Source organism: Brienomyrus brachyistius, chromosome 16, assembly GCF_023856365.1.
Source record: "Brienomyrus brachyistius isolate T26 chromosome 16, BBRACH_0.4, whole genome shotgun sequence".
NCBI lineage: Eukaryota > Metazoa > Chordata > Actinopteri > Osteoglossiformes > Mormyridae > Brienomyrus > Brienomyrus brachyistius.
In genome coordinates, this window is record NC_064548.1 from 26,571,283 (window position 1) to 26,584,011 (window position 12,729).

At 40.3% G+C, this 12,729-nt stretch overlaps 1 protein-coding gene across 1 annotated transcript; it reads left to right on the forward strand.

The window, feature by feature from the left end:
- The first annotated feature begins 2,253 nt into the window (after nt 1-2,253).
- Nucleotides 2,254-5,755, forward strand: LOC125710105 (SLIT and NTRK-like protein 1). Its single transcript, XM_048979395.1, has one exon. The coding sequence runs from the start codon at nt 2,839-2,841 to the stop codon at nt 4,906-4,908; it is 2,070 nt and encodes a 689-aa protein (XP_048835352.1). The 5' UTR covers nt 2,254-2,838; the 3' UTR covers nt 4,909-5,755.
- The last annotated feature ends 6,974 nt before the right edge of the window (nt 5,756-12,729 follow it).

Here is a 12,729-nt window from a genome sequence, read left to right on the forward strand (position 1 = left end):
CCAACTCCCCCAGGGTTTGCGGTTTGAATCCAGCTTACATTGTGCGTATATGTGCAGCTCCCCTCTTCTTCCTGGCTTCATCTTGGTTTGCTCCTGCAGTCTAAAGACACACCATCAGGCTAACTGGCATCTCATCATTTCTTGTTGCGTACATGTATGGCCCATTATGGACTGCCGCAGTGCCACGCATCGGATGCAGTGCGGTATAACATGCCACCACTGGACTCTGGAGCAGTGGAAACTGTGGAGTAATGAATCATGCTTGTCTGTCCGGCAGTCTGATGGACAAGTTTGTTTTTGCTGGATGCCAGGGGAACGTTACCTGTCTGACTGCATTGGGCCAAATTTAAGGTTTGGTGGAGGAAGGATAATGGTATGGGGTTGTTTTTCAGGGTTTGGGCTAGACCCCTTAGTTTCAGTGACGGGAACTCTTAATGCTTCAGCATAACAAGACATATTGGACAATTCTATGCTTCCAACTTTGTGGGAACCGTTTGTGGAAGGCCCTTTTCTGTTCCAGCGCGACTGTGCCCCAGTGCACAAAGCAACATGGTTGGATGAACCTGGCCCTAATGGAGCCCTGATCTCAACCGCATCAAACACCTTTGGGATGAACCAGAACGGACATTACAAAGCCAAGCCTTCGCGTTCAACATCAGCCTCTGGCCTCACAAATGATCTTCTGGATGAATGGGCAAAAATTCTCACAGACACTCCAAACATTTGTGGAAAGCCTTCCCAGAAGAGTGGCAGCTGTTATAGCTGCAAAGGGGGGACCAACTACATATTGATGCCTACGGGTTTAGAATGGGATGTCATAAAAGCTCCTGTATGTGTAATGGCCAGGTGTCCCAATACTTTGGTCTATATAGTGCATTATCATCTGTATATAAATCTGTATACAAATTCAATCTATGAATACAATAGTACTCATAACTGCACAGCAATTATATAGAGTGCGTCCAAAAAACCCAAAACCTTTCCTTATACTTTACTAGCTGCTTTCCTTTCGTTTGAGCCAATCACCAGCAATACAGGAGGAAACAGGACATGGTCTGACTTTCCATTGCCCGTGTAATGGAATATTTAAACGTATACGTTCACATAACACATGAATAGCAGAAGCAAGTGAGATCCCATTATAATGCTTGTGTCAAAAAAATAATGATTAGAATTCAGGCCACTGGCTCAGAAAACACTGCTTGCAGTCCATCAGCCACCTATTAAATTAGACGACTGTTTCCATTGTTGATCATGTAAAGTCATTTAATAGGACCGTCGCGCTCCCTGATGCAGCATCTTCTTAAATAAACCACTGCAAAATCCGATAAAGGGATGTTCAATAGACTGATCACACATACTGCTGACACAGGTCACAGCACTTGTTTGTCAGTAGACTTCCATGTACTTTCAGGACTTTCATAATAAAATGGAGGAATTCAAATACGCTGATCTTTGTACAGAATTAAAAAAAAAGCAGTATTTTGTGTCAAGGCTTTTACTTGTCGGTACGTAATTTCACTTGAGAGAATTTACAAGCTAAATTCAAGGCAAAAAAAATTGCATAAGTCCTTCTTGTGTGGAAGATGCCGAAATTTCTGTTTGTGCTGGTTGTCATTAATAATTGTATAACATGGTCCAACTGTGGTATTTCTTCTTACCAGCATTTTCATTGATTAATTTAGTTGGTGGGACTTCTCTGTGATGGATGACAGCCATTGTGCACGTGCAGATTACATATAAGGGATAACCCTTGACCTGGATTTCCTCAGAAGTCTTCATTGACTGTATTCATTGTATGTGCTTAAGTTGAATATATGATGTTTGTATGTGTTATGCTTTGATTTCATAAATTTGCAATGAACTCTGCATAGCAAAATCAATAATAATAAATAATTATTATTATTCGTAAAGTAACAGGAAAACATGTCCCACAGAAACAGTAGCTTTATGCAAGACGCACCACGCATTTTTCATGTATCTGTGTCGACAGCTCAAACTGAAAATTAATTTCCTCTTGGACAACCAAACACCAGCTATACCTGATGCTTTATATAATCGACTAACGCAATGAAATATTCACAAGATAGTCGACAGAATTAGAAATTTTAACAGCAGCAGAGAAAAGGTACGTGGATCCAAAAAACATACCCAAATAAAATCAATACGTTCGGAATGAACGTCAGAACTGGAAACCAATTTCTAACGCTTGCTCACTGTTTAGATTTTTTTTATTTTATTATTTTTTTTTCCGTTTTCTCCTGCATCCCCCAGCAGTCGGATTTTTGCCACTGCAGCTCAACAGAGGGTGTAAGATCTTCCACTGAGCAGCCCGGCAGAACAGGCAGAGCCTCTTAGTAACACCGTTTGTAATTCAGAAACACAATAAGACAGGAGTGCAGACGGGGGAAGAGCTGGGAAGGACGAGCGGATTGCGGAAATCTTCCAGTTGGTTGACATCGCCTGTAAATGTCGGTGCCTGGGCGTGATTTCGGAACCACGGGCGAAAGCGACGCACTGCAAAGAAAATCCCGGATTCATAAAAAATTGCAAGGTCAGTCATTATTGAACTAAAAGCACAATGCGCCGCTTGATGTTGTGCCATGTTGTCTTTCACCCGTTTAAAAAATGTGCCGGAGTTTCCCATTAGAAGATTGCGTTTACTGTAAAGAAATTGGTGGCCAGTTAACACTACTGGTCTGGATATAGAGAAGGCGAAATAGGAATGAGCGAATTCACTGACTGCTTTCCTCTTTCTCTGGTGGATGATTTTAAAGCCCATTTGTTCATTTGTTAATTGCATTCATGTCTTGAAATCGGGAATGAATTGCGGTAAAAATGTTGCTTTGGATTTTGCTACTGAAGGCGGCTCTTTGTGTTGCTAGTGGAAATATTACAAGGGACATTTGTAAAGAGCAGATATGCTCCTGTAATGATATAGAAGGAGATCTGCATATCGACTGCGAAAAGAGGAGCTTTTCTAATCTGCATCATTTGGCTGGTCCCAGTTCTCAGTTTTATCACTTATTACTGCATGGGAATTCGTTGTCCAGACTATTTCCCAACGAGTTTGCTAACTTCTACAATGCCGTTAGCTTGCATTTGGAAAACAATGGTTTGCACGACATCGTTCCAGGAGCGTTTTTGGGTCTGCAGCTTGTCAAGCGACTGCACATCAATAACAACAAAATACGATCTTTCAAAAAGAACACGTTTTTGGGCTTGGACGACCTGGAATATTTACAAGCCGATTTCAATCTCCTTCGCGATATCGAGCCGACTGTCTTTAGGGACTTGAATAAACTTGAGGTTTTGATCCTAAACGATAACCTGATCAGCACGCTTCCCATCAGCGTCTTTCAGAATGTGCCGATAACTCACCTCGACCTGCGCGGAAATCGAATTAAAACGCTTCCGTATGAGGGGGTCCTTGAGCAAATACCGGGCATCGCCGAGGTGTTATTGGAGGATAACCCCTGGGACTGCAACTGTGATCTCATTCCCCTGAAGGAATGGCTGGAAAATATACCACGCAATGCCTTGATCGGAAGGGTGATCTGCGAAGCTCCAACTAGACTACAGGGAAACGACTTGAACGAGACATCAGAAGTGGACCTCTGTCCTTCCACGTTCGAGGTTGACTCGAGTTTGGCGGCACCCCCCACGCAGCAATCTGGACCAGTTTCAACGCCTATTAGAATAAACGGTGCAGCCGAGAGCCCGACTGCTGCGTCCAAGCATAAGAGGCGCTCAAAATCACGGGAAAACTGGCAGATCAAAACCAAACCCACCGCTATCACTACCGTAAACTTGAGAAGTGAGCAAATACTCAATGCATCCTGCCCAGTGTCGTGTAGCTGCAGATTGCCCGAGTCCAAACAGGGTCTGAAGGTGAGCTGCGAGGGGAGGAACATCGAAAGCCTGAATAACCTGAAACCCAAACCACAAAACGTTCAGGAGTTAAATCTAAGAGAAAACAAAATCCACTCTGTTAAAAAGAACTACTTCAATGATCAGAAAAATCTGATCCTTCTTGATTTGGGAGGAAACAACATACGAGTAATTGAAAACGGCACATTTCAGAATCTCGGCGCATTAAGATGGCTGTACATGGACAAGAACTACCTGGATACCCTCTGTATGGAAATGTTTCTTGGATTGCAAAATCTGGAATATCTGAGTCTGGAATATAACGAAATACAACTTGTGATGGCAGGGACCTTCAATACAATGCCTAATCTAAGGGTCCTATTCCTCAACAATAACTTATTAAAATCGTTGCCCGTGGATATTTTTAACGGAGTCTCTTTGTCACGAATAAGTCTGCACAACAATTATTTTACATTTCTTCCGGTTGCCGGCGTTTTGGATCAACTTACATCCGTCATACAAATGGATCTGCACGGCAATCCGTGGGAATGTTCCTGCAACATCGTTGCATTCAAACAATGGACGGAGAAGATGGGCTCGGACGTCATCGTCAGCGACCTCAAATGTGAGTCGCCAGAAGAGTTTTGGAAAAAGGACTTCCGACAACTGCGAAACGATCTGTTGTGCCCGCAACTTTTCGACAAATCGCCGTCTGCGTCCTTAGGCAGAAACAGCACTTTCTCCGCAGATACTGCGACACGCTCTAACTCGTATCTGGAGCCCAGCAGAGTCTCCATCTCAGTGTTAGTTCCCGGACTCTTGCTTGTTTTTGTCACGTCTGCCTTCACGGTTGTGGGGATGCTCGTTTTTATCTTGCGGAATCGCAAGCGATCAAAGCGAAGAGATGGAAACTCCTCGGCGTCCGAGATCAATTCTTTGCAGACAGTATGCGACTCATCGTACTGGCATAACGGGCCTTACCGCACAGATGGATCCCACAGGGCCTTTGACTGTGCTTCCCACCCGCTCTCCGACTAGTAATACGGACTGAGGATGAATTAAGAAGGAAAAACACACACACAGCACTCTGTGATGTTCGTGCAGACAACTGATCACTGATGTTAAAAGCTTCCCTCTGTCGGATATATTGTATTCATGTTAGCTTCTGCAGACTATTGTCTGTGAATATCTGTTAATGAACCAACTGTAATATATGTAGCCATTGACAATATACAATGCAGGTATTGGCCATCAGACTGAACATCTGAGAAAGGAACTCGGTCAGAAAAATCTGCACGGGCGCATGAATGTAATGTACATAAATTGCTGTATCATACATGCATGAACCGCAAAGTCTCAACACACCAATGAGGTCCGTAATAATGGCAAAAGCATTTGACCCGTTCTTTAATGTTATAAATATATACATAAAATACATAAATATATATTAAAAGTGCCATTTCTCTATTTTTTTGTGAATATTCTGTAACGATTTGTATTTGATGTTTTAAACTGTTAACAAAACAACGATAGCCTATTGGGAAAAATGTAGGTGTTCTGCATGTTTTTTTTATTTTTATTATTTATTATTTTATTTTACTTATTATTAGTTGTCATTTGCTACCTGGATTATTTATATTTAGATCAGACCTTAGATATGTGCCAAATCATCTCCTTCTGAATGTTAAATGTGTTCTCCTTAGTAGTAAATTTCTCAAGTGGTAAATTTTCAGAGATACGGGTGCAAATCAGCATGACCGATTAACACGCTCACTTGCTTATTCTGCAAAGGCAATCATAGAAGAAAAAAAGCTCTGTGACAACGTGTTAATAGGTTTACTTCGGGGCAGTCCCCAGCTACATATCTGAGGGTTTTATAATGGCATATTTTTTCAAAATAAAACTTTGAAACTACACGTCTGTCTCCGAATATGTGATACTGTTCATAATTTTAATATCACGCAAAAGGCTACTGTAATTTTTTCTCAAGCATGTGATTGCGTGCAGATCGCGAGAAATAGCGAAGGAATGACAACAATCTAGGCTGATGTCAAACAATTACAGGTCCATTATTACATGTGTTTGTTGACAGTCTTATTACAAGCCGTTGGCAGGTATTACAATCAATATTTGGCTAAGTGAGCTGGTGGGGTCGCTGTTGCATCTCCGCTAGTGAAGAAAGAAAGAATAAAGGGCAGAATCAATTTATTGCGTTCGCTTTTCGCAGAAATTTAAATTTAAAATTCTGAAATGATGTAATGGTTAAGGTGATTATATAGGCCCGCACCACGTTTCCGCTTTACATTAACATTCACTTACAGTCTAAAGCTTACTGGGTGCAGTAAAAAAAAATCTCATTCAGCTACCGATCGTGTAGTGTATGTCAAACTATATATCTCCCTCTATTTTTATTGCTTATTTCGACATGTATAGTTGCATACATGTATTAAAGAGTGATTTTGGAGGACGAGAAGAGGGAGGCAAAGAAGTTATTTATAAAGCTGTAAGCAATAATCTAAAAATACAAAATCTTGTCATTTAATATTTTTGAAATAGCTTTATTTTGATTATTGTTATTATTAATACTACCACTACTAATTATTATAATAATTTTTATCATTATTATCATTATTATAATAATTTAAATGTACAGCCATCATTGCCTATTTTAAGCTTATATATGCTGCCCAAACACCTAGTCTAATGGGGGGCACCAGGGTCTAAATCCTTAAAGGAAGCTACATACACATTAGGTTACATTACTCTGAAATGGTGGGGATGACCATCAGATCTCTCTCACAAGACACCTTTTCCATTATCATCTTGTCTCCATGCAGTAGACAAAGTATCTGGCCCACTGCCTTGATGCGACTGACTGGCGAAGCACGTCTCTCTGCTCCTTCCAGTAGCTTTGCAGCAATGGAGTGTCAATGGGGGCATTGTGAGGATTCGGAGATTATGATGGAGTCATGACTCCCATATCTGAGTATTTCAAATGCTGTAATGAATTTTCCACACCATGCTTTCTACTGTTCATTGAATCTCCTTTGCTCTGCCAATGCAGACACTCCTTCCGATCATCCATTTATTCTCTTGACTGCACTCAGCTAGTGTATAACTTTTTATAACTTACATTATCGTCCTTTCAAATCCTTGGCATGTATAAAACATGTTCGGTTACACAGATGTGTGTGTGTATGTATATATATATATATATATATATATATATATATATATATATATATATATGTGTGTGTGTGTGTGTGTGTGTGTGTGTGTGTTAGTACGTCCTAAGACCTTAGGCTGTTTTGTCTTGAGGGTGAAAAAATGTCTGAATGGCTGTTCCTGAAACATAATTAAACTTTTATTTATACAACCAAGTGATCGATGTTTTGACCCCTAAGGTTCTTGTTTGTTGTACTATGGCTGATTGGTGAAAATATCTTAGAAAATACAAAAAGCAAATAAATAAACCAGCCATTTAAAATTTTATCGACGTGTCTGTAGCGATGAAAAGAATGCTGTTCATATCAGTATATTAATATAGATTAATTATTCTCATCATGTGAGACAAGTTATTAATGCCTGTCAAGACAGGATGGATATTGATTCTTTGTGGCAATTATTTTAAATTGGGTCAAAGAATAAAGGCTCACTGTACGCTTTGAGAAACCTGCAGTCAATTGATGGAGCCGATGTGAGCTGCTTGCCTACTTATTTGGCCCTGGTGTTATGATAAATACCAGTGTTCCTTTCCTTTCTCATGTTCCAGATGTCTTGCTAAGCAAACCGAGAAAACATGGGGGACGAGAAAAGATGTGAGGCGTTCTCGGTTCCATCTTGCAGATGTATGTCCTTTTAACATTTCAGTAACTGTTCAGATACCTAACCCCAGACAGCTGGTATAATCTTTCTATCTGAAATGTTCAGATACAGAAAACTGCCTGAAGTATAAAAATATTAAGGTTTTACGTTATTTTTTAATAAAATTCTCTTGTAATATAGAAAAATTATTAAAACATTAAAACACATAATATATCACATATACATAGGGAGTGGAATGATAACAGAAATGCCACACGAAAGAGGACTTTTACTTTGAAGTATCTAAATCACAATCACTATTGCAGCTGCAAAGTGAGTCACATTCGGTTTAAAGCTAATTAGCAGAATGTGTCTGCTTTAAAAGCGGTTTGAAAACCAGCACTTTGATACGTGAGTTTTGAAAGTGACTTGAGGCAACTACTGGTTCTGAAGAAGCCAAGGATTCGGTGCCTGATTTTCAGGTGCATTAGTGAAAAAGTGTGGCCTCAAAAATGACCTCAGAACAGAATCAGCCATCTTGGAGAAGTTATTAGATTCAATGATTGCTCTGCATGGTCATATAACAGCCAGTGAATATGAGGCTGTTCCTTCATGCTGTTCCCATGTTACGAGAGGTTCATACCATCATACCCAGACTGCTAAAAATATTCCAGAGTGGTTTTATGAACACCAGAATGAAGTTAGACACCGTCCGTGGCCTCGCCAATCATCAAATCCAAGCACCATTGAACATTTATGAGAACTTATGGAGCAGAAAGTGTAAAATACATTTCCATCTCCTTTATACCTCAGAGAAGTGGAGGATTTACTTCCAATATCCCACTGCATACAGCGCAGGACTTGAGAGCACTCCAAGTAGGACTGAAGGCGAAGGGTGGTTACACTCTATTAGGGCTCTCATATTAATATAGTATTGGGTATAGGCTGCAAAAAACAATTACAGTAAAACCTCGGATTGCGAGCATAAGTCGTTCCAGAAACATGCTCGTAATCCAAAGCACTTGTATATCAAAGCAAATTTTCTCATTATAAATAATGGAAACTCAGTTGATTTGTTCCACAACCCAAAAATATTCATATAAAATGATTAATTCAAAATATAAAGTAAAAATACATAAAATAGAATTAGCCGTACTTTTGAAAAGAATCGTAGATGGTGTGAGGGAGACGAGAGAGAGAAAAGGAGGGTTATTTTGTAGGATGACTTTCACTATAACTAACGGAATCACTGCTATCTGTTAGCTCACTGGAATCTTTTTCTTTTTGTACGACTTTAACAAGGATCCTATCCAATGACAACTTCTTTTGCCTCCTTTTCGATTTCGCGGAAATGTGACATTGCATTGTCGTTAAACAGATTCATCGTTCGCACTGCTGCGCCCTTATTCGGGTGACGCTTTTCTACTAAGTTTTGAGTGTACAAGTGAGGCACGCTGACTGAGGTCGAGCATGGGAGACGATTACCCACAATCCCGCAGAGAGAGAGAGAAGAACCATCGACTCAGTTGTGATTACGTGACTCTCGGCAGACAAAGAATTTACTGTACATAATACTCATATTGAAAGAACTCACTCATTTATCAAGTTAAAATTTATTTAAAAATTTTGCTTGTCTTGCAAAACACTCGCAAACCAAGTTACTCGCAATCCGAGGTTTGACTGTATTATGATATGTTAATGCGATCCGGTGATCAATTCGTCAATTAGTTGGGCCAAAACACAGGGTTTACAGAAAAGTACAAATGCTCTACTTAAGACAACAAAAACATCAAGAGGTATTTTTCAAGTCACAGTTAAAAACAAACAACTTTGCACAGTGTAGAGAATCTGTAAAGTCCCAAAATGGCACAAAAACAAAGATCAGCTATCTCTGCCATATTCAGCTTGTTGGCACGTTTGATGGCATTTTTGAAAGCAGTGCTATCCCAGCATTTTTAAATTTTGGCAATAAAATTCGGCGAACAGAGTAGGGGGTCGGTACACTTAATTACTGTAATAAACATCACCCAAGCCTAGTAACAACTTTCAACTGTTCCGAAAAGTTTCCCCATTTCATCACAGTGCGTATATTTATGTCTGTTGCAATACACCTGCCCCCTGCTGGTCTGGTGGAACATCACGCATGCGCCGACCGCGCCCGTCTCCATCCACGGCAAATGCAGTGTCTAATCAAGAGTCTGTATTTACAGCCATGTTGCGGACCATAATGGGATGCAGGAAAGCGAACACAGCAACATTAATGCGTTTAAAAATAAGCTGTTTTGTGAAGCGGAGTCCACAGTGAGCTTTGCAATATCTGATGTAATAACTGATGTTGCAGAAGCTGAATTGTTGGCACAGGGAAGAACGCGCTGTCCTTTTCTCAGTTGATGTGTGTATTTGCTGCCTTGTGATTCCCCTGGTGCGGCATTGTCTCCGCTGTGCCCTTGCACTGATGTATACGGCGACGCATCATGCATGGCTGCCCGGTCGTGACCCGTCGCAGAGGTTCCGCCATGGGACATGTGACAATTCGGCGGCTAACTGCTTACGAGCCTCCTGCCTCTGATGACTCTGCTGTAACCGTTGCTGCTCTCAGTAGCGCGCCTGTGTTAATGTAATCACCATCTGCTGAAGGGAAAGAATTTCCCAAATAGACACCCCCTGTACTAATTACTGAGTTAATATTCCACATAACCTAAAAAATGCTTTATTATGATTATCTTCCTAATTCCAGGAAAATTTTGTTTATAAAATCTGTCTCTCTGCTTTCCTCTTTCTTTAATTGGCTGCTTTGCAGGGCCTGACCTAGTCGACATGGAATCCTAAGCAGAGGTGGGCAATTCAGGTCCAGAGACTAGAAGTCAGACCAAGATATAAAGAGTGAGAGTAACAGAGTACCGAAGGGGGCGCCCTTAGCAGCTGCCCATGTCGTTTATATGACTGACAGGCCCTTGTGTAAATTGTGATGAACCACCTGGATTGAATGGACTCTAACAATACGACATTTTGGAATTCTCCCATAGACGGTGTGACTAAGTAAAAAATATTCTTCCGTTCAATGTTCTGGCAGTAGGATTTTGTAGAGTGGGGGAACTGGCCTAAAGGAAGGTGTAATTCAGCACTCGGAGCCCTGTGGGCACCCAGGCATTAGCAGGAGCTGCTATATGATGGTAAGGGGGGGTGGGGGGGGGGGGTGCCTGGCTGTGTAACAGGAAAGCGCGTTCTGAATTCCCTATAACTCTCTTCCACAAACCATTAATGAAGCACAGTGGGGAGGAAATCTGCCGCCCGTGGATTACATATGGAGTCTTCATTAATGTAAGAATTACAACTATGTTTTCTTTTATCATTGGCGCTGAACTGTATTCGCAAATATTTCTACTTCCCTCGCACCTTTCATAATTTTTTTGTTTTATTTAAGACAAGGATAATGATGTGCTATTACTGTGAATAGATTTAGTAAGGTTACGTACAGTTAACAGTAATGTATTTCTGTCATATGATTGAAAATATGTCACTCTTATATATATATATTTTTTTTAACAATCTATGTATTTTCTATAACCTCTATTCCAGGGAGTACAGGGTCACGGTCACCTTTGAGCCTGTTGGGGGAAGCACAGGGCAGAGAGTGCGGTGCACGTTAGTGGGCGTGCAAGTCCATCGCACTGTACACACACATTTACACACCATGGCTGTTAGGGAGCACTGCAGTACCTGGGGGGAACTCCTGAGCACACAAAGAGAACAAGCCAGCACCACAAACAAAGGCAGGTGACAGGAGTCAGACACGCAGCAACAGAGGCGCGAGTTCACTGCTGCCTAGTGAGTCACTCTGCCGCTTTTATGTCTTATCTTATTTTATTATTGTACAGCAGTCGCAGCAGGTGGACGTGTTCATTTATTACAGGTTTATTTAATCTACATGGAATTTAGCGTAGGTCAAGAGAAGAAAAACCATGCATTTGCTAAAGCAAATGCCGTAGTCTGAAAAGGAATAAAGTAAAACAAATATTATATTAATACTATCATAACCTTCACTGTCACAGGCACAGACGGATGGATAGAGTAAGAACACATGTTTATGTAGCATTAACTAATTTAATATATGCTTTTTTGAAAGCTGATGTTTACGGAAAAATTAATTACTGTGCATTTTCAGATGAAATTCTAAAAGACCTTTTCAAAGGAAAATGCCTAGACCCATAGCATGCAATCTAGCAATCTATCTGTCATCAATCCATTATTTGACTTTAAAAACGGATTCAGGGACCAGACTCACGGTGATTTTGAGCTTCTCCACATCTGAACGGTTCATGCAAACTGTCTGGATAAGTAGTTCTAACTCTTCTCCTAATTTTACTTTAATTGTCCATTAAGTCTGAGCACTGGCAGTACTTGGTGATTAATGCTGTATACCTGACACCTTCTTTAGAATCTATTACGCATTGTGCAGCGGCAGTTAGGTAAAGCTGTGGACTTTTACCCTCATCTCCATCTTCTTCTTGGCTAAAATTATTTGACATGGATGGAATATAAAATAATGTGGTGATTTTTAGTATAAATTGAATCCACTTCCTGTTATAAATACCTTGTCATGATCAGAACTCTGACTTTTACTTGAAATGCTGTGCAGGTTGAATGCAAGTCCACTTCGTGACGTCTCTGTTCATAGATTGTTTTTTCTTTGTTCTTTAATTAATTCATTGTTCTGCATCAATCAGTTTCAGCATATAGCAAACCAGGGCCTTAATCATTCTGGCATGTTATTGCAGTAAGAGAATTTTATTATTAGATACTGTATTCATTAAACTCTGATAGCCTTAATGCTAAATTTGGCAATTTATAGCTTGTTCTGCAAAAAAGAACAAGGACGTGGACGCATATAATAATATATAATTATTATTTTCAGTTGCGTTCTTGTGACCAGCAGAGGTCTTGTCACAAAGAATTTTGTTAGAAACATAAGCAGAATGTTATGAAACATATCTTTCTTATGCAGCTCTGATCTGTATCTGAGATTAACTCGTCGCCATATGCTTTCATTCATTT